We start from the raw sequence: 23,331 nt of genomic DNA on the forward strand, positions 1-23,331 counted from the left end.
TTGTTTGCTCGGGAGATCCCTTTGTCATTTCACTTGTAACCTCAGCCTATCGAAAACAAACGCGAAGACAGCGTTTGTTTTCAATAGCACCGGCTTCGTCGGAATTTGATGAAGGTGCCTCCAACTACTGATGACCGCATGTATGCGCTTCCCCGAAGAAGCAAACGTATTTCTGTTGCCAGCGCTCGTGCTGCATTCTTCGAAATTGGGAACGATTTTCGTCAGTATCGTAGAGTGAAAACCGCTCAGCGTTATACGTCGGTGACGTCCGCAGACCAGTGGACCATTTCTTGACACGACGCCGGTCGTGAGAACGCACCGAACTGCGCATCGATGGCTGTGTCCACGAGACGGGACCGTGTTAGCGAAGCCAGTCACACAATCGGAGGATTAAAGGTTTCAATCAAACTCTGGTTGGGCAGGCGATCTGAAATGCGTAAAGTTAACGCGCCTTATCAGGTTATGTAGTGGCGTGATACTGATTCTATCACATGTAGAGGGGCATGGGAGCTACCAAGACGGCTAGCGAGAGTGGGATCGTATCGCTCTCTGCAGTTTTTGATCGATCGAACTGAGGGCGCTGGTTGTGCGAACTCAGTGTCCCTCATACCATGTCCTTGGCCTTGCTAAAGTAGTTAGCGGTCATGGTGAAAATCCTCCACCAGTTGTTGTCGCAGGACGTCGAAAAGAAGGGCCAGTAGTCTCTCAGGCTCGGTCCGTCCATCATGAGCGGCATCAGGTAGAGGTAACCCAGCAAGGCCGCCATGGGGACGACCAACCTGCAGGAACGGGTTTGTGCCGATGGCCTGAATCGCGTGTCTACAACTTTTGGTTTCGCTTTTTCATAGACCGCTGTTGGTGAGAGACCATAGGGACTGAACGCCCGTCTGGTGCTGTGTGAGAAATCGCGCGAAGGGCTGTTAACAATGCATCACTGAAAGCATGAGCATACCGAAGGAGAGCCAGTGCCATGGAGGAGGACACAATACAGCTTGATGTAAGCAACAAGCAAATCCTTCAGTCAAATCTCGCGAATTCGAAGTCGCTTAATTGAAATTTCCGGTCTATGAGAAGTGATGTGCTGGTCCCGGCGATTTTACATGCAATTCAATTGAATAAATTGCTCCATAATTCGAAGCTAAAACCCATTATATAGGTTAATCGGAAGTTATTTCGAGTAAAAAGCATCCAGTTGACCGTCATTTCTCAATAAAATTCAAAATTTTCAAGCACCAAAACAGTGCCGTGCTCTGTACTATGTCGGCGCCATCGCAACTGAGGCAGCGCTCAGTGGATAAAGCGGCACTTCCGACAGCTTTGACATTGAGTGGGAGGGCTTTAGAATTTTTTTGCTTTTTGATGCCGCCAACCTTTTTTTGTTGCGCACAGTGCCGTGTGAGCAGTCCGTGCGGTGGACGCTTCAAGCTTAAATTTTAATCAGTCAGACTCAAGTATCGTGGCAACCCGAGTCGCACGCTCGACTTTGATACGAAAGCCGACATTGCGAACGAAATCAAGAAGGGAGAAGTGTTGCGGACTATTAGCAATGGTGTATTGGGATTTTTTTAAATTGAAAATTCGGTTAATTCGACGTGTTTCACGGTCCACGTGTACTTCGTATTAACGCTAGTCGACTGTACAGCTAACAAGATTGATTGACCAAGCATCTCAGTTATAGTGACACAAAAAACAGGGAAATGGGAAAACGCGTATGATGATGGTTAAAAGTGCACACATTCGCACCACTGGCCACGCTTCCCCTGTCAGCAGATAGATCAGCTGTGATGGATCCTAAGGCATCTACCTTAAAAAACTGTGCAATATGGTTGCCCCGGGAGCACGCCTTCGAAGAAGATATGCATAAAAACACAAAAAGGCTACACTGGGAGCAAGAGGCAGGCACTTTCTGCAACTAAAACCACCGTAATATGTTAAGATTCAGTAAATTATCCAAGAAACAAAAAGAAAGCTTGTCGTAAAACTCGTTCTTGGAGCCTGCTATATGAGTACTAAAGCAAAATGGCGGGGAATGACGACTAATAATAATGTATTTGTACAACTGCACCAATATCACACCTACCAGTCTTATGTGCAGGCTGTGTCTCTTTACAGTTAGGTGGAGAGGCCCTTGTCAGGCTGCACTCCCGTCCCTGTAAACACTCAGGACAAATAAATTCTTTTTCTCTTTCTTTACTGCATATTATGACATTCGAAACAATTCTGGGTAGACTGAAGTAATATTACAGTCCTCTGGGCTAACTCAAAATATTGCGCATTATTTTTCAATCTTACCATGTTTTTTTCTTACAAATTCGTACAACGATCATAACAAAGCTGGAGTGGTTTGCGTAGAAGCAAGGCGAATATCGTAACCAAGACAACATGCAGCTTTGCTTCATTAGAAGACAACACATAACTTTGCTTTGTGTTGTAGTAGGGAACACAATTTTAGCGTTAACAATATTTATGCGGCCCAATACCTTTCCTTCATTTTCTTAGTGATGTTGATCACAAACTGCTGTTACAATATCTTACGCGCGAACAGCTTCGGGAAGCTTGACAGTGGTTTCCATTTTTCTTCTAAAAAAAGGATTTCGCGCCACTTCAATAACGTAAAAGGCGATGTGCTTTTTGAGGATGGTTTGGAAGAACATTATTGGGGCTGTCATTTAGTGTGTTACATATAAGATCAGTCGAAACAACACGAACGCGACGTTGTCAAAAAAGAAAGCGATGCAAAACTGGTGGTGGCAGTGAACGCGTGTCTCATGCGTGATATATATGGAAGTGCTACTGATTAACCCACAGCTGTTTAACTATGCGTGGTTGCAGTGAAAGTGGTAGACACGAAGCGACGCGGCACGTGGTAGGAGGCAGTTTTTGTAGAAAAGGGTCGCAAGGGTCCGCAATGAAAGGGAAGGTCTCATGCTCTACTTTTTATTTATGGATACTTTAAAATGCGAGAAATAATTTTGAAGCAGTGCTTCCTAACGGATGTTTTTTTTTTGTATAATACACTGTAGGCCAAGTGAATGGTCGTAGCACAGGCGTCAGGAAATTTATGCACATCACAAAAACAGACGCATTAGTGTGCAATTGCAAAACGTGCCGCCGCTATATCATCATCATCCTTCTCTCTTTGCGTCTTTGTTCACTCCGTTACCGTGATTCGGTACATACCTACGTTCACATAGCCAAGTACCTCTTTTCAGGCCTAGTTTCCCCTTCTATTTCAACATATGCCCAAGTTACTCATGTAGGCATCCTTACTGTCGCTAACACATGTTGTTAAGACGAAAGCACCAACGTATTCACTACGTCGACCTTTCTTTAGCTAGAATCATTGAGATGGGGTGGTGTTAGGCATGCATACTCATTTCCAATTCTGGATTTCCTCCCAGAGCAAAATTTATCCAGTTTCCTTTTCAACTCAGTTACCCGACTTTGTTTACAGGAGATTTCGCTAGAAACTTAGCGTCAGTTTGAGCCTTCTTTCCCTTTTATCGATTCTGTAAGCCACCGACCATTTTGGGGCCCATACGTCGGCCATTTTGGGTGCCATATCTTGGCCACAACGGCAATAGGTTTTCGATCAACCGGCGTAAATAATTCATTCACATTACAAAGAACCGTTATTATGGAAGCAGTACAGTTGGTTACAGCAAGTTATTGCCCTGGCGTTATACGAGGTTAGTTTTTCTATGCACCCACGCCCCGTCCGGTGGGCTGTAAGCTGGTTAACAACATTTAGTGGTCAGGTTTTGTCACAAGCTGGTTATTTTTCGGGAAGGAAAAATTTACCTTTTTAAGTTTACGTCGTTTTTCTAATGTCTTTATGCAACCTTACTGGTTCGCCGATATTAAGAAAACATAAGACGAATGGCGTTGCGCTCGGTCATCTATAGTGCATCGATTTAGTTATTGCGTATGGATCCCAGACTACTGATGTACATTCTAGCTTTGGTGCAACAATACGTGCATAGCTGATTGTATAATGTATGAAAGAACCTCCTATCATGACTCAAGGAGAAGAGTTTTTTAAATCATGACGTGCTCACGTTAGAGACGTCCTTATTGCAACTGAACTTACGTGTAATGGGGACGCCTAGATAATTGTATTTAGTTGCGTTAGTAAAGGATTGATCGCGAAGACAATGGTAAAACTACGAACTATTTTTTTGTTGCCGCTTGAATTTATGCATGTTTTCAGAGGCTTAATTTCATGTCGTACTACGTGAATCATACGCACACATCTTGTGCAGGTTTATGGTTATAAGTAGCTCATGATCAAATGTAAGTAACTTCAGGAACCAAAACACACTCGTCTGCAAACGCCAAATTTGTACGCGATCATTATGGACGTTATCAATTAAATTTATTCGAATAAAAGGAAAGCGCGCTGTATATCGCTCTATTTCCTAAGTGTGCCCGTATTCCAGGCGTAAGGCAAGGATACATACCGCACGTAACGCCTGAAGAGTGCGAAGAAGACGACGAGTATCGGTGAAAGATGCACCCTAGGAGCCTTGGTGACCAGGTAGCCGGAAAGGAATCCACTGCAAACCCACAGTCTCGTTGGACAGCGCTTCGTGCAAACTGGGAGCGTGCCAACTTAAGCGCTGTGTCTACTTATGGACCATTGGCATAAACTTCCGTCGGAATGGCACCAACATATATTTTAAAAGCTTGAAAGGATACTCTAAATTGGAAGAAAAGGCCAGGGGTAGACAAAACATTTTTTTTGCTACCGGACATTTACGGAAAGAAAAGAAGACTGACTTACGTAATTACGAGGAATGTCTCGACTGCCATGAACGAGTTAATCGTGACGGTGAAGAAGAAGTCGTCGCGCATTTTCTTAAAAAATCCAACGAAATCGGCTGAAAAAAGAAGGGAGCAGAAATTACTGGGTCGGCCTCTGTGTTAACGGGGTGCCTAATAATGGAAATGTGCATTAACTGATCAGGTCTATCATCTCACGCTTGTAATCCCGCAGTATTAGAATAATTCATTGAGAGGGATGGCGCAAGGCCTTGTTGGGAAAGGAAAGGTTGGGAGGGATTAAGTGGCTCCCACGGCTCTCCCCAATGACGACGTTGGTGGAGATTGCGGTGATTATAGAGATGCCTTGGTGTACTCACGTGTAGACAAATGTTAAACTGGAGCCAGGCATAAGTCATATTTTATCATACATAAAGATCAAGGAAATCCAGCTACTCTGCTTTCGGAAATGATAAAACACCAGAAAGGGTAACACGGATGTGACGGGTGTCGTTCCCACCCGTCGCGAGCATATTTTCTTCAATTTTGCTACCTTAGGTATAATTTCTAATTTTTGCTTCACAAAAATTAAACTAGCAGCTCTTCCACTCGTGAAAGAAGCGAAAAACGAAAACCTGCGTGTGTCGAGATTTTGGTCGTTATGAAAGACCTCCAGGTGGTCTAAATTAATTCATTGTCTTCCAGTACGGCGCTTCTTATAGCCAAGGTGTATTCTCGGAGGGTAAAATTCCGCGAAATCGAAACATAGAAATAAAAATAAACCACCTCTTTTGCCAATTTTTCGGCAGCAGTCATGACAGTCCTCTTACTTCTTGTTCACTTAAATACGGAGCTTGCCATCCTTGTGTACATTCCTGAGCGTTAGCAGATGTGTGCTAAGCAAGAAAGCATTCCTACCGGTGTCCAGCGTTTGCAAACAAACATAGTAGAGATTCAAACAAGGCGCACAATGTACAAGTGACCAACACCTTGAGTCGTGATGTGTGATCGACTTACATGTGTACAAAAATTTCACATCTTGGTGCAAAGTAGGTAGAAATGCTGAACCTCCCTGGCTATATCAAATCGCTTGCTCAGACTAGACTGCTTACTGGCGTTGCCCCCTTCCCCCTTCATCTTCTCTCTGTCTTTATCGCGCCCGTTAGCTCTTTGTACAGCGTGGGCCACGTTATAACTTCAAAAAATTTCATGTGTATCCCAACGTCGTACCGCATAAGAAACGCTTCCTTCTCCAGCCACCTCCATAGCACTAAAGGTTTTAATATCAGAATTTTGGCGACGCACATCCTTAATCCTTGAGAAAGACTGGTTCCCAGCCCATGGACCATTTAAATGTTGTCATGTTTTCCCCTCTGACTTCACAAATACACTTTCTGCTCTGCTCGACCGTGAAGGCAACATACGTCTTTATTGTATTCGAATGATCGAGGAGTTCACACCTTACTTATAATTAGGGCTCCGGGTATTCCGAGTTTATTTTTGGTAAAATTCGGAGGGTGTTTTCCGGAGTTCAATTTTTAGTGAATTCTCGGTGTTTTTCGGAGTTTATCTTGTAAATATACCATTCTCCAAAATTCGGATTTCATTCTGCTCGATTTTAAATGCTCCAATTCATTAGTGAAATGCTATCTGAACACAAACACCTCAGACCGCACATGAACCGCACGCTTTCTGCGCACGATGTTCATTGCCGTGCTGCTGTAACTGGGCTAAGAAAAACCAAAGCTGTCTCGCAAAGAACTACCGCAAAGCGTTTGAAAAAAGAGACGCGTCCCTCTAAAAGTTGCCAAGCTTCGCTCGCGAATTTGGTCGAAACAGTGTCTGCACAAAAATGGGGAAGAAGCATGTCAAGCCCATCGTTAAATGTGTTATAGGTAAGGTCAGCGACGTGCTGTTCACCTTTGGTAAAGTTTATATCGGCCAAACCGACCGATGTATATAAATGACCGCTTTGGAGGACATTCCGTTCAGATAAAGAGCGAAACATTGCCGCATTTTTTCGTTAATATAAAAGATTGTAACTGTGCACTCGACTTGAAAAATGCAAAAATAGTGAAAAAGCAGGCATTTCACGAAACGTGATATCGAAGAAGCTATTTGTGCCCAACCAAATCAGGGTAGATAACCCATGTTTAGACAAATTTACTGGTCACGAAAGGGTACAAGGGAGCCTCCTTGTGGGAGCGGCGACATTACGTATATAGTTATCACCGAAAAGTGTGAAAGGCTAGTGGGGCTGATATCCTAAAGTATGAACTTCGATCGTGGCTTTTTGACGTCGTGTGCTCTGGAGATCGGTGTTTATGGGATAAATCCGAACTGTCAAACATTTCACCGGCGAGTGTTTTTTCGGATTTCTTCGGATTAATAAGGAAACCCGGAGCCCTACTTATAATTTGGTTCGACAGGGATAGAAGCCTTCATTAGAGATGAATTCGCCTTCAAACCTTTAAAATGACATATATCGAATTGCCCGCTGGCTTCCTAACTTGCACTACGTACTAAGCGTCCACGTGACGCACCCAGGGTAGCAAAAACGTGCCGTCAGTATGCTGAATGCACGTACATTCATGAACAAATGACATCCGAACGCGCAAATATGAACGGAAACACACAAATAGGTCAATTTCGTTTTATGCAGGTCAACTTGCCGCATGGCTTTATAACAGCAAGAGAGTTTGTAAACGTAACTTTCTAAATATACCGCAACCGTGTCGTTATGTGATCACCACGAACAAAATTCTTCGATTTTGCGTCTTCTGAATCGAATTTCTCTTTTCATTTCTCCATGACTGTAGATAGATAATGTCAAGCAGATACCGGAGATCGGCTCTAGTCTTAGTAAAAATTATTGGAACCCGTCATCTGTGTAGTGCCATGGTGCGGTTACGGGTTCTTTGTTTGCTTCGGACGGTTAACCTCAATGTCAGGTTCCCATTTAGCCAGTATTGAACTATTTTATTCTACCTTGAATCTCCATACCTCAACCAGAAAACGGGCTGCTCGAGTTTCTGGTAAGTGTTCCGGTTTTGGTAGTGTAGCGTTGTTACAAGAGCCACACACGCATGTCGACATGTGATTATCTTCCGGAGATTTTGCCGCCGAAACACCGGTTACCTACCGTATGTTTTCACCATAGAACATTGTTTAATAGCTTATCGCTACAAAGCACGCTATTCCGTACTTGAAGCCAATTGTTTGTTGCAGGATGCCCGCAATGTTTGAAAATTTCCGCTAATTTTTAATGCCACCCATCAACACACCCGGTGACATGTTTTTGTCCTTGTTGCATCTCCAAATACACATGCGACACTGCAGTACACACACAGCGTTTAGTAATTCCACGTAGCGATTATTGGACGGCCAGTTGTGCAAATAATTGCAGCCCAATGCATGTTAGGGTTATTTGCTAGTTTTCTTGGCGGTGAAAAAAGCGCTTAAAAGGGGAGCCGGCGGAAAGGATACCGTATGTTTCCCACATCATTTATTTCGATCCTGTTTCTGGTCAAGCATTTTTCACCACCATATGCTATTGAAGACCCGGATTGTCCTCAAAAAACGCAGTCGTGATTTTCATCGCGGCTACGCTTGTGAGACCGCCGTGTACGCTAAACTAGCGCGGTAATTGCGCGAAGAACAGGGTTGTTTACCTTCCTCCCCAGCGTATGTCTGCGTGCAAAAAAGGAAATTCAATTATCTTTTTAGTAGGCACTGTGTCAGCGGTAATCCTTCGTGCTGTCAAATGCGTCTTCCTATTGTTATTTTACCTAACTTATTCCCATTACATAACTTTTCCTTGCTTGCGGATTTGTCACCCCTTGAAGCTCAATAAACTGTCGCGCGTTTTAAAATTAAACGCGAGCTGTCACCTTTCGCCGCCTTTAACGTTGGCCAAGTCGCTATTCGTACCACATGAATTTCGGTATCCATCCAGATTTCTTACCATTCGCCAACTTTGCCAAAATGGGAACTACCCGTTGATGCCGGTGATAGCAACAGTGCGATGCGGGTCAGGCAATAAGAGAAAAGTAGTGTCTGATCATCGCTCGCATCCTTTCCTAAAGCGTACTGACAGTTGTGTCTACAAACTTACTAAAGTTGGTGCCATCGAGGCGTAGTGCGCTAAACGGAGAAGGTACCAAAATTGGTGGTTACCGTTAACTCCCACAAAATATTTTCTACATACATAAGCACATACATGCGTGCATGCATGCATACATACGTACACACATACATACACATGCACACATACATGCATGCATACATGCATTCATGCATACATACACACATGCATGCATACATGCGCACATGCACACACACATGCATTCATGCAAACATACATACGTGCACACATACATACATACATACATACATACATACATACATACATACATACATACATACATACATACATACATACATACATACATACATACATACATACATACATACATGCATACAAATGACCAACCGCGGTGGCTCAATGGCTAAGGCGTTGTGCCGCTGAGCACGAGAACGCGGGTTCGATTCCCAGCCGCGGCGGCCTCTTTTCTGATGGAGGAGAAAAGCAAAAACTCCCGTGTGTACGAGATTTCGGCGCACGTTAAAAATCTCCAGGGTGTCAAAATTAATCCGGAGCCCTCCACTACGGCGCTCCTCATCGCCTGCGTTGCGTCGGCGCGTTAAACGCTACAATCAATCAACATACATACATACATACATATATACACACATACAGGGAGCAAAAAAACTTGGAAGAGACCTGAGACTTGCCTGACGAAGGCAAGTTTCTGCTGAAACATTGGCAACAATCGTGGTCGCTACCTTGTTCGAAGTTTTGTTTTCTTACATACATACATACAAACAAACAAACAAACAAACAAACATACATACATACATACATACATACATACATACATACATACATACATACATACATACATGCAAACATACATACATACATACATACATACATACATACATACATATATACATGCATGCGTGCGTGCGTGTGCACATAGGACTATAGTCTTCACTTCATTGCACTCCGAGCGTACTGAATTTGTTTTGATGATGATGATGAAGTTGAGGTTTGTAGAGCCTCGCGAACACACATGTACATAATCTTTCCTATAGTTTTTGTTATTTATAAGAGGGCTTAGCGCAGTGAGGACCAGGAAAGTGGCACACAGGATGGGGAGAGCGACGGATTTTAATAGAAGACGCTGCGCCTTAGCGATAATTCCCTCTGTCTAATGGTAAGAATACTAAAAAAATGTTTGTGTAAACAGTTTGCGTAACCAGAAAGCGCACTACACGTCCAGGGTTTACTCACCATCTTTTCTTTGCAAGGTCCCCACCCATTCACCACCTCATTTGTCCTCCTCCTTCTCTTTCTCCGCCAACTACTTTCCGTGTGCGCTCCTTATTTGGCGAAATCATCATCATCATCATCATCATCATCATCACCAGCCTATCTACGCCCACTGCAGGGCAAAGGCCTCTCCCATTATTCTCCAATTACCTCGGTCCTGTGCCAACCGTGACCAATTTATCCCCGCAAACTTCTTGATCTCATCTGCCCATCTAACTTTCTGCCGCCCCCTGCAACGCTTGCCTTCTCTAGGGATCCACTCTGTTACCCTTAATGACCAGCGGTTATCTTGCCTTCGCATTACATGCCCTGCCCACGTCCATTTCTTCTTCTTAATTTCTACTAATATGTCTTCAACACCAGTTTGCTCTCTGACCCACTCCGCTCTCTTCTTGTCCCTTAATGTTACACCTATCATTTTCCGCTCCATTGCCCGCTGAGTCGTTCTCAATTTAAGTTGAACCCTCTTAGTGAGCCTCCAAGTTTCTGCCCCGTAGGTGAGTACCGGTAAGATGCAGCTGTCATACACTTTCTTCTTCAGCGACAATGGTAGGCTGCTATTCATTATCTGAGAATGTCTGCCATATGCACCCCACCCCATTCTGATCCTTCTAATTATGTCTGCCTCATGGTTGGGATCCGGGGTCACAACTTGGCCTAAGTAGATATATTCGCTTACCACTTCCACTGCCTCGCCACCTATCTCAAACTGCTGTGCTGTCCCGAGGTTATTGATCATTATTTTAGTTTTCTGCATATTAATTTTCAGGCCCACGGTTCTACTCTGTTCGCCCAGTGCGGAAAGCATGCTTTGCAATTCGTCCCCCGAGTTACTTAGCAAGGCAACGTCATCAGCAAATCTGAGGTTACTGAGGTATTCTCCATTAACCCTTACTCCCACCTGTTCCCAATCCAACGTTCTGAATACTTCTTGTAAGCATGCTGTGAATAACATTGGAGAGATTGTGTCTCCTTGTCTGACACCCTTCCTTATAGATATTTTACTGCTCTCCCTATGGAGGATGATGGTAGCTGTAGACCCACTGTAGATATCCTCTAGTATTCTTACATAATGCTCATCTACCCCCTGGTTCCGTAATGCCTGAATGACTGCTAGGGTTTCGACCGAGTCAAATGCTTTCTCGTAATCTATGAAGGCTATATATAGGGGTTCAGTATACTCAGCGCACTTCTCTATTACCTGATTGATCGTGTGAATATGGTCCATTGTTGAATAACCTTTACGGAACCCTGCTTGTTCTTTAGGTTGACTGAAATCTAAGGTTGCAGAGATTCGGTTAGCAATTACCTTGGTAAATACCTTGTAGACGACTGACAGTAAGCTGATCGGCCTGTAATTTTTCAAGTCCTTCATATCGCCTTTCTTATGGATTAGGATGATGTTCGCGTTCTTCCAAGATTCCGGTACCATTGCGGTCATTAGGCATTGCGTATACAGGTTTGCCAGTTTTTCAAGTACAATTTCTCCGCCATCCTTCAAGAGGTCTGCTGTTATCTGATCCTCACCAGGTGCTTTGCCCCCTTTCATTTCTTTCAAAGCCTTCCTTACTTCTTCGGTCGTTACTGGTGGGATGTCTGCCTCCTCTGAACTGCTGTCTAGTTCGGCATTATCCTGTATGTCCCGGCTACTGTACAGATCCCTATAGAACTCCTCGGCCACTGTGACTATTTTATCCCTATTTGTGATGACATTGCCTTGCTTATCCTTAAGTGCATACATCTGTTTTTTCCCCACGCCAAGACGTCTCTTCACTGCTTTCAGGCTACCTCCGTTCTTTACAGCGTATTCGATCCTCTCCATATTATACTTCCGTATGTCAGCTGTCTTGCGCTTATTGATTAACTTCGAGAGCTCGGCTAGTTCTATTCTGTCAGCTGCGGTAGAGATTCTCATGGTTTGCCGTTTCCTGATTAGATCTTTCGTCTCCTGTGAAAGTTTACCAGTATCCTGTCTATCCATAGTGCCCCCGACTTCTAGTGCACACTCCGTGATAATGCGTGAAAGGTTGTCGCTGGCTTCCTGTGTCGTAAGCTCGGCTTCCTCGTTAAGGGTGGAATATCGGTTCTGCAGCGCGATCCTGAATTCTTCTACTTTACGTCTTACTGTTAGCTCATTTATCGGCTTCTTTCGTACTAGCTTGTTGCGGTCCCTCCACAGATCTAGCCTAATTCGAGATCTTACCATACGGTGGTCACTACACCTTACCCTTCCGAGCACTTCCACATCCTGCACGACGCCAGGGTTATCGCATAATATGAAGTCTATTTCATTTTTGTGCCCCCCATTCGGGCTCCTCCAGGTCCACTTCCGACTCTCCCGTTTACAGAAGAAGGTATTCATTATGCGGAGGTTATTCCGTTCTGCAAACTCAACTAGTAGGTCCCCCCTGCTATTTCTACAGCCCAGACCAAAGTTCCCAACTGCCTTGTCTCCAGCCTGATTCTTGCCTACTTTAGCATTAAAGTCCCCCATAACTACGGTATACTGTGTTTTTACTTTAGCCATTGCCGATTCCAAATCTTCATAGAAGCGTTCCACTACTTGGTCGTCGTAGCTGGATGTGGGCGCGTAGCCCTGTACCACCTTGAGCTTGTGCCTCTTATTGAGCCTAATTACAAGACCTGCTGCCCGTTCGTTAATGCTATAGTAGTATTCGTCTATGTTGCCAGCTATGCTTTTATTGACTAGAAATCCCACTCCCAGTTCTCTTCTGTCCTCTAGACCACGGTAACATAGGACGTGTCCATTTTTCAGCCCCGTAAAGGCTTCGCCTGCCCTCCTAACCTCGCTAAGCCCAATTACATCCCATTTAATGCCCTCTAGTTCCTCGAACAACACCTCGAGACTTGCTTCGCTAGATAAGGTTCGTGCGTTAAACGTTGCCAGGTTCAGATTCCATTGGCGGCCTGTCCGGATCCAGGGATTCTTCGCACCCTCTGCTGCGTCACAGGTCTGACCGCCGCCGTGGTCAGTTGCTTCGCAGCCGCTGGGGACTGAGGGCCGAGGGTTAGTTGGCGTATTCATGGGAGGTTGTGGCCGTTACTACACCAGGGTGGCCAATCCTGCTCTGGTGAGGGAGTGCATTACCGGCAATGGTCGCCGGGGTCAGGCCGCACCCCAAGCCCCTTTGTGCAATTATATCATACGCGGATTTTTTTTTGTATATCCGGTGGGACTTGTCCGGCACCGGTATTCGAACCACGGTCCTTCTGCACGCGAGGCGGGTGTTCTACCTCTACGCCACGCTGCCACGGCGAAATAGCCAACCGTAAATAAGTATATTTGGAAGTTGTTCACTGCTAATGTCGATGAGGAGGTAAATTACATAAGCGTAAGCGGAGATGATTGGATCTTTTTTTTTTCAGAGTGAGTTCCGCGCGTTACTTACAATTGATGTGGGGATCTCGCATAATGTAGCTGTGCCCTAGAACAACCCACGTGGCGGACAAGACACGGAATCCGTGAATGAATCCGAGCTCGTTGGAGTAGTCATCCCAGTTGGGCATATCGATGAGCTTCTTCATTGCCCTTCTCAAGGAAAATGCCTCCACCGCCTTGGATATGTACCCTGGGGAAGTGGATGCAGACAAAGACTGATTAGCCTTATGCGAACTATTTTTGCAAGTCAACACGTTAAGCTACCAGAGGGTGATGCGGAAATATATTAAGCACTGAGGGTTCGAAATAATTGTGTTTTATCGCTATATTAGGTAGCATATTTTCCGCTCTTGACCTCAACGCCTTTGAAACTGCCGTGGAGGCGTGACTAACCGGTAATCGTCGTTTTCTTTGCAGAATCGATGTCCTCTCCCGGCTGAGCCACAGTTTTGTAGATGTCGTAGGCGGTGCCAAAGAGAACGAATGACACCCACACTCCAAAAATGCACCTAGAATTGAAAGTACGCGCAATAAAGTTTGGGAAAGCGGAACTCAAGCACTCACATTCGTCAAGGCAGACAACGCGTCACATGAAAAGGGATTTTTTGCATGTGCCGTGCTTTATTTATATGGTCATTCAGTCATGACTTTTTGTTTTATTTACTGGGGAATTTCCCCTAGGGTGGGCGCCTCTGACTCGTTATGATGCGAGGTAAAAGAAAATGTAAAAGCAGTTTGAGTCGACAAGCTTTGGTGGCTGCGCTAAAAATAAGGCCGCAACCTTGTTTTGAGGTCCAACAGAACTAGAGCAAGATGGTAGGCGCGAGAGAACGAAGAACAAGAATGGAAAGCAGTAAAGACGTTACTGTAATGCCTGCTGCTTATTTCCGGCCGTTTGAGTTCAACGCGCGAGTCACCGATTCACAAAAGTAAACAGTAGTGGTGTTCGTTTCACTCGCTCGTTCGAAGCGCGCCTATCGGGTAGCACTACACGTCTGTACGCATTATACCCATTTTCGATTCCCCTACTTCCTCACCCGTGCTTTACTTTTTAGCCCGTTTGTAAATTGTTTCTTCCGAGCAATTCGAATGACTGTAGGACATTCCACAACCTTTTCGCTCACTGCCCTGGGGAAGAGTTACCAAGTTTAAAAGACGACCGAGACAGGGAACCAAAACAAAATATCTCTGGAGGTAAAAAAACACCCACTGGAATAACGTAGGGCATAAGGTAAAGAAGCAGGGAAGTCTTCCTTATGGTGTAAAGAAGCTACATTTGCATCTAGCTACTCGTCTGCGTACTTTACCGAACCTCTCTGGAGCACGACAGTTTCGATGCTAAACTTCCTGTAGGGCTATAGACGCCCCTTTTCAGGTTGTGCGCATTCAAAGTGGCGGAAAACCATTTGCACAGCAGCTTGTATGTTGCCCACTTGGGAGAAAATTGGCGGAAGTGTTTTCGCGTATAGGGGGGCGTATTGCTCGGCGTCTTATTTTCACGGTATGGTTGACCACCCTGGCTCTGAAGGAGGTGGTATCCAATAGTGATCGGTCATGCGTACCCGCCACTTCGTGGATGTCACTTCTGGTGGCCTCACCTCAGATTATGTCTTACTCTGGAACCTTTAATAATCCTTAACATAAGTACGAACGATGTGTACTGCGTGAAATCTTCAGCAATATTTTTCTCTTTTTTAAACATACCAGATTTTGCAGAAAATTGCATAGATGCGAGAACAGATTCGTAAGCTTTTCCGATGTCTAGCTGCGTCAGCATTGCTCTCTGGAGCGGGCTTTTCCGCTCGTTCCGCTTTCTATTCGTCTACGTCATCCTGTCGGTCATAAAACGCCACGTTTCTGTTGACACAAATGAGGTCCTGGTTATCAAAGCGAAGCCTTGTATCGCACTTGTGGCGGTGTCGCAAAATATGTACTGCAAAGAAGCCAACCTTACTGCAGGAAATTCAATTGTACACAATCGGTTTCCACAAAGGGCACATCAATCACACCGCATGAACAATGGGATGTCTTTACATGCATGACGGGCACCATTGTTGTAAACGAATGCAGTTTAACGTCATACCGTTGAGCGATGATGATGATGATGATGATGACGATGATGAAAACATTATCTAACAGGCGCACGTTGATCACACCACACGCTTAACCAACGGGAAGCCCTAATGAACGACAATGCTTAGCTAACTGAATTAGCACATTCAGGTGACCCGATGACAGGCTAATAGATACAAAATGACATCATCACTTTCGCGTAGCTTAGCGTTGACGTAGATTTTGAATTTGGCTGATTGGATTGTTGACTTCGCATTTGTATCGGAGAAAGCTTCGCGTATCAACCATCTATCTTCCTGAAAGGGGCGTTAGATTTTTTTCGGAATGGGGGCACATGTTTTGGTGCAACCGCATTTAGAAAATGCTTGTGTTAACATAAAGCACAATGGTTTAAAGTATACGGTGAGCTTAAAGGAGCCATGAAGAGAAAACAAAAGTTTGTTTTATTCGAAAGATTAGGTGTTTCATAGTACCCCAAGCGCTTTCCCGGAAGCAAATGATGCTTTATTCACTGAGAAATAAGGCAATTTAAGCCAAAATTTTAAATCTCCCGCTAAGATTGCACATTTGGTGACGTGAGCAATGGTGTCACACGGGCCGGTCCATGAAACAGATACTTAGTATGTCGACTCCATATAGCACCCACACGCGGGAGTCGACCGAGACGGCGGCCATTTTAAAAATGCTAGTAAAACCTAGTGCACCCGCAGCCCTAGTCATGGAATCGCCTGATCCGGAGAACAAAACTCTCGCCGAGGAGCTCGGGCTTGCATTTAACAACCTCACACCACTTGAACGCTCAACGCTTCTAAGTGCACGAGCGGCAAGAGTTGTGGGATACGCGGTGGACGGGAAAGCGACCATTCCGCGATAGCCACAACAGACGAACGCCCTGCCGTCGGCACCGCTGCCTCGTCAGCACCGTCGCCACGGACGAATACAGACTGGTACGTATGTGCCGTATTTTTATTACGGTTAATAATAGTTCAACTTCAGTAGCAGTATCGCTTATGCCAGTTGGCCGGTGTCGTGTATGGAAAGCCGTTCGCGCGAGCTCTCTGCTTCGACCAGAAAGATACGAGCGTCAATGCGCGGTGTTTACGGCATTTTTCCTCCAAGGTCAGAGCGCCTCGAACCCGAAAATTCGTCTGCGCGACGGCGAGATGTCGAGCTCGGCCAGGCGGTTGTTTCGTACGCATTGGCGCACACGCTTGCGTGTTCGTTCGGAACTTCAACCGTTTACTCCACCGTTCTTTGTCATAAAAAGAATGTGCAGTATGTTTCACGGGCATTTAGCTCGTTATGCAAACTGTAAGCCCTGCCTAACATGCGTTTGCTTTTGCCGGCCTCCGCCAATCGCAGAGCTTAGCCCATGTGACGGCATAGGTTCTGTTGCGGGAAATGAGCTGGTGGGTCGCATGACCATTCCCGTTTTTCCTAATTATGTAGCTTATTTGAGCGAAGTTTGCGTTATAAGTGGTGTCGTTATGGTTCTAACGAGGCAATCTTTCGAATGAACCAAACTTGTGTTTTCTCTTCATGGCTCCTTTAATTGCCCATGAGTGGCTTCGGCTGTTTAAATTAGCCCATGAAACACTTTTTAAAACTTATTTCCATATCCTAATCGCTTCCAAGACATAAAAACTTTGCACGGGCAACCCTTAGATTAGACGGCCACGAAATATCCGAGCCAAGTATAACTGCTGCATCCAAGCTAATTTTTAGACTTGTTCAAAAGGTTTTCTTCGTTTCATGGGGCTCTTTACAGTCTGCGCACACTTTGTGCAGTAATGCGACATCCCACAAATAGCCTCGCAGCTAATGGCTGTCTTGCTTTCAGTTACAGCGATAAAAAATGTTATAATTGCTGTTAAGAAAATATAAGAAAAATATCACACGAAAATTGATATCGGCTGTATCAGGCAAATAATGGAGTGCCATTCTGGGATAGCGTTCGCAGTGTTCCAAAGAACGGAGGAAAAGAAGCCATGCTGAAGTGCCCCTTAAACTCAACGTTTGAAAGGACTCTTTTCTTTCTGCTAGACATGCGCTGTGTTCCATTCCCTGTTCCTGAATAGGCACTCGTGGACTTTCGCTTCTTTTCATTGTCGACCTACGGTAGATGCTTCTTCTCTAGGTGCATATTAAGATGTTTAGCACGTTCTTGAATGCAACAATTGGCCACATTCCAAAGCTGTTCGTTACCAACGTACGGTGAGCTATAACCTGCAGCAGTGTCTGGCACCAAGGGGCCGTCGCCCCATGTGGGAAAGGCGTCATACAAGGCATCCGCTAACCACTCGCGCAGTGCCAGCGGTTTCTTGGGTCGGTTTTCCGCCCGCAGGTTCATTTCATCCAGCATACACAAAGTCTCTCAGGAAAGTATCTGATTAAGGGGTTCCCCCCCCCCCCCTCTGCAACGTCATTCGGATAGCTGTCGGAATTCAACGACACTAAAAAATAGGGGTCTGTGATTGGCGGGGACGTTTTAATGCGTAGCATTCTTTGCCGAGTACCCCCTCAGCCAGGAGCGTGTAACGCCCTGAATTTCCATAATAATGCAGATTTCGCGAAAGTTCCAAATGTAATCGTTAGAATAATGTAAATGGAGATAATTGGTCGAACGAAATTTTGAAAAAATAAAAATAGCAAAAATATAAAATATTACGGATAATATCAAAACGTATACCACATGGCATTTCGACAATAATGCAGATTTCGTGAAGTTTCACGTTTAATCGTTATAACTGGGTAAATAGAGATTGGTCGGGGAAATTTTGAAAAACTAAAAAATAAGAAAAATATTAAAAATGATAGAAAATGGCATAACGTATAACGCGTGGCATTTTCACAATATTGAAGATTTCGCGAAAGTTTCACCTGTGATTGTTATAATAGCGTAATTGGAGATAATTGGTCGGGCAGGATTTAGAAAAAACAAAAAATTTGTCTGGAAAAACCTCACACTCAAGACAGGCGGCATAAGAATGCCACGCATTAGTAGATAATTCTGTGAATTTCTGCAGAATTTTTTCAGCAGCAAATGAGGCATAACTTCTTTAAACCGACCACAAAGACAAAATGCAAGCTTGCCTAATTTGAACAACACCCATGTCGAAACCACGAACCACGCGAAATGAGCGCACGCTCTTTTTAGCTAAGCTAGAAAATTAGAGGGAAATGGTGCACCATGGTGGTTCAGAGAAGTTGATTATGACTTTCCTCCTCAGTCCGGCTCTCACATATGTTAGTGACGAATGGATGAATCAGCCACGAACTGCTTCCAAAGAGCCATTAACTTAGACTTATGATGGCAGCTATTATGACCCCTCGCCCGGATGGCGAACTCCCGGATGATCTAAGACGCCGGAGTAAACTGCACTAACGCATTCTCTATAAAAAGAAAACAGACGAGCGGTAAGCAGCGAAGAGACTTTCCCCGACTTACGCAGTGATTTCACAAGTGGGGCCTGTACGACTGGTGGCTGCCGTGAAATGAAACCGAAAAGAGAAGTGTGGACTACCAACTTGAAGACAACTATGGCTCGAATTAAGAGCAACTTTTTATAGGCTATGGGCTCTAATCCGTTTGAGAGAACATTAGAAAATGGTTAGGGAATTAAAAAAATTACGTGCGATTGACAACTTGGCTACAGTGAACTAGAAGATCCTCGTGCACGGCCCAGGTAGATTGTACATACATGGTACAGCCATGGTATGTGAGCCTCGTTCAGGAGTCTAATAAGCACGAGTTCTGGTATCATGAATTTTCTAAACACAAAGGAACCACAGGAAAACAGGGTTCGCATAGGCGTATGATTTATGCACGTGAGATGTCATGGGTTCCACCTCTACCGGCTCCAGAAACAAAACTCTGCTCCACAAATGAACCAATACATTTCGAGTATAGTTTGTACCTAATTTCCCTAATACTTATGTGTGAATGGAGCTCTGGAGCTCTCGTAGATAGACGTACTAAGGACGCCTCTCGCTTCCTATGCGGCCGAATGTCTACAAGCTGGTGCAATGATAAATGGTTGTGCCCGAGGGTATATTGTTCGGTACTTACAGTATCACAGTTTGCCGTCGGTCAAGCCTGACTGGCTCGTCCATCGCACACCACTTAGCTTTGAGCTGGATGCCAAAGCCCTTTAAAACTAGAAAGAGAAAGGCACATGATTTGAATGTGGTTACAAGACCAATGAACTGGAAAAAAATTGAAGAGGAAGGACAAATCTTTATGAGAGGGGTAGAGCTAAGCTCTTTCATTTACTGGAGTTGCTGAGCACCGAGAATGATAATGGAACGCTTAGCGATAAATAGTAATTAAACCATGTGTAGACTTTTACAGACGATATCTGTCTGTTCTTATGTTTGTCTGGGGCTCCATTCAACGTTTCGGCCAAACTTGAAACCATCCGCCAGAAAGAAGTATATATTGGCAAAACCATTCCAAACTACTGAAACTGCGGGCGTGTGATACATGCCCCGATTAATTTCTACAAGAAAACCTCAGAAACATTTGAGTCAAAATGTAAGCACATAATCGGGAGTACCCGCGTTCGTTTCGTTAACAATGCACTTTGAGCGTCTTTTGCGCTAGCAAGTGAAAACAAACAACGCGTTAAAAATGACACAGAGTGGCTCCAGGACGTGCGAGATAAAGGTAAGCACAAAATTTGAGTGCTCTTCTACACTGTGGAGAAGGATGAACAGCGAAGCTGTGGTGCGTAGTGTTGAGTCGTCTTAGGGGTTAATTGACATATAATTTGCTTCCGTCTAGTTCCAGTAAAACACCACTTACAGCCGTCTTCTGTAACAATGCTCCCTCCGTAAATGCCCATGTACTCATAGCAGACAGGACTTCTGCAATGGTTACAACTCCACCGTGAACGAATCATGACGAGTAACTGAAAGTCGGCGTAATGGTAAAGTCGTCTTATAGGCTAATTTTCATTTATAATTTTTTTCGGGATATTTTCTATAGAACAGGACTAAGAACCATTTTCTGTGACGATACTCCCTCCGTAGATGGCCGTGCTTCACTGCGGAACAGGCAATGTAAGAAGGCCAGCTTACAAAAATCAAACTTACACCAATTCTTTTAAAGTCGGTTTCACCTCTAAACCAAACTGCATTGCTGGGAAGACATTTTTTGGGGAATATGAGCCACTTTATACGAAAATATGAAGGCCATAGGACCTTGTTTTATTTTTAATGAATTTTTACTATGCTGGGAACCAGTTTTTGTGCGGAGGAGAAACCTGCTCCAGAGAGAGCGTGACACGATACCCGTAGAGACTGTCGCCAGGGCCAGCCTAGAACAGCTGCGCAGTTAAGATAACAGAGCTCCCGCTGGGGCTGTTCCAGGTAGAACAAGAAACGAAGGACCAGGATGGAGGAGGTTGTACTACGAAGGATCCGACTGGGCGTGGCTCTTACTCCTGCCCGCACGAGTGGATGGAAAGGGGACTACCGAGGACATGTCAAATGTCCAACCTGCTGGGAGGAAACGGTTCCGGCAGACCTTCACCACCTAATATGGACGTGCCCTGGAACTAAGGACATTCGAAGGAAATGTTTGATGGCAGCAGGCCTAAATTTGCAGCAAGAAACGCATTACCATCGGTGGCTCCATGGTCCTGCCTACCGTTCCCTACTGGACTATACCCGGGAGGCCAACTTAGTTTCCTGGATATAGATCGGACCCGCTTAGTGTCCACTAAGCCTTGAGGCTATTAAATAAACGAATAAATAACAACAACCTCTCACAAATGCAATGCCTTGTCTTTAAGCCGCCGCCTCTCTCCACTTGTTTTTCATTATGCTATCAGCGACATTCCAGCTGAAACGGTTAGTTCATTTAAATATCTGGGAGTCACATTCGGCAACGATCTTTCATGGGGTTTGCATATCACAAACATCATATCATCGGCAAATAAAGCGCTAGGATTCTTGCGACGCCATCTACGTAACGCACCTAGAACTGTAAAATTATTAGCCTACAAAAGCCTTGGAAGAACTAAACTGGAATAGGCTTCCCCAATCTGGAGCCCGCAACATCTCTATCTTCAAGACGCCCTTGAGTCTCTTCAAAACCGTGCCGCTAGGTTCATCCATAGTTTGTACTCCTATGACGTAAGTGTATCGTCATTAAAAGCAGAAACCGAACTACCCTTTATTTCCTTTCGGCGACGTATCGCCAGCCTTTCCTTATTTCATAAGTTTTTCTACAGCTCGATGTGCATGCCACGTTATTTTGTTCCCGCAGCGCACATCTCTCAACGCACTGGTCATCCCCTTAATGTCGTACACCCACGTGCACAGCACCGTTGCTTTTTCTACATCATTTTGTCCTCGCAAAGCACCTGCCTGGAATGGCCTTTCAGGCGACATTCCTGCAATTACTTGTACTTCGCACCTTCATAAACAGCATCACTAATCACCTTTCACCGTAGGACAAGCGATTGTTTTCCGCTCAGTTTTTTATCTACCACCCCTTATGTAATGCCCCGAAAGGGGTATTCAAAGAATAAAATGAAATGAAAAAGGAGTGCGAAGACGGGAAAATTGAATTGTATTGAACGAGCCAATCTTGAATTCATCGTGAGAGGAGCGAGGGTAGGGGAAGAGCGTGAGGGTTGGGAGCGGGGAGCAGAGGAGCGGTATGCCGTGTCAGGGGCGGTATGCCGTAAGCATAATTTGCAGACTAGATGTTTGTTTATCTCTGCCTTGGTAAACACTAACGGGATAGTTTTATCTCGCAGCTGTCCAGTTGCTCATGTTGTAATAAGATCACTACTACACTCCAATTTGGCGCATTTCCTTGCACAATGTTCTAGTAATTCCCTAGCAAACGTCGTCTCTACAAACAGCGTGCCTCTTTCTTGTTCCACGGAGATAAAACTTAATTTTAGAGCTAAAATAGCGGTTAGGCCATGTGAAGTGAACGATTGCAGCAAAGATCGAGGATGCGCAACAGATAACGCTTCTTGTTCAGCTTAATACGACGCATTTCGCTGAACTACGGGCTAAAGAAAAATATCATGGCACGTCATTCAATCGTGCACTTGTAAGTGAACATAGTAAACCAAAGTCCCTTAATACGTGGAAGGGGTATACATGCAGCAGATGAGAAGAATGTAGCAGGTCTAATAGCAATAACAACAAACTGAAAACGCGCGCTGTAGCCGGACGCCTTGCTGTCAGCTGTAACTCCAAGAAGATGAGTGCCTTGCGTAAAAAAAGTTATGACAATGCAGCAACAGTCGTAACAGCCGGCTGCCGAAAGCCGGTCAAGTTGACAAATCATCATTAACAACCCGAAATAAAACACCGAAGAGCTTCGGTTTAGTCTATGCGAAAAAAAAACAGAGTCTGTTTCTAAATGTTTTAAATGCGGAGCATTTCTTAGGCTCGCCTGGTCCTGCGTCGTTGATGGCGGTGCCGTCCACACGCTCACTGCGCATGCGCAACTCTCCTCCTTACACCCACAGCTCCGCGATACTACACTATAAAAAAAAGAAATAGTTAGCGGCGCCCGGTTTCGATCCCACGACTCTCTGGCCGCAACGGGAGGTACGCGGTGCTCTTCCTACTACGCTACAAATCTGGGACAGGAGCAAGTGCTACGAACGCGCCTTATGTCCTTGACTCATTCAAACTACGTCAAGAAGCTGCTGATACAACGAAGGCACGCGAA

General features: G+C 44.8%; 1 protein-coding gene across 1 annotated transcript in view; it reads right to left on the bottom strand.

Annotated features, from left to right (window-relative positions):
- LOC144141230 (nose resistant to fluoxetine protein 6-like) overlaps positions 1–23,331 on the bottom strand; it is a 73,052-nt gene that overhangs the window by 17,338 nt on the left and 32,383 nt on the right. Inside the window, exons 4-9 of the mRNA XM_077672790.1 lie at positions 19,699–19,786; positions 13,950–14,065; positions 13,567–13,746; positions 4,784–4,880; positions 4,461–4,556; positions 611–779 (exon numbers count right to left, since the gene is read on the bottom strand). Of these exons, the coding sequence (XP_077528916.1) occupies positions 611–779; positions 4,461–4,556; positions 4,784–4,880; positions 13,567–13,746; positions 13,950–14,065; positions 19,699–19,786 (746 nt within the window). The remainder of the gene's footprint in view (positions 1–610; positions 780–4,460; positions 4,557–4,783; positions 4,881–13,566; positions 13,747–13,949; positions 14,066–19,698; positions 19,787–23,331) is intronic.

This window comes from Haemaphysalis longicornis, unplaced genomic scaffold (genome assembly GCF_048455015.1).
Source record: "Haemaphysalis longicornis isolate Haplotype H1 unplaced genomic scaffold, Haemaphysalis longicornis Haplotype H1 scaffold_1, whole genome shotgun sequence".
Taxonomy (NCBI): domain Eukaryota; kingdom Metazoa; phylum Arthropoda; class Arachnida; order Ixodida; family Ixodidae; genus Haemaphysalis; species Haemaphysalis longicornis.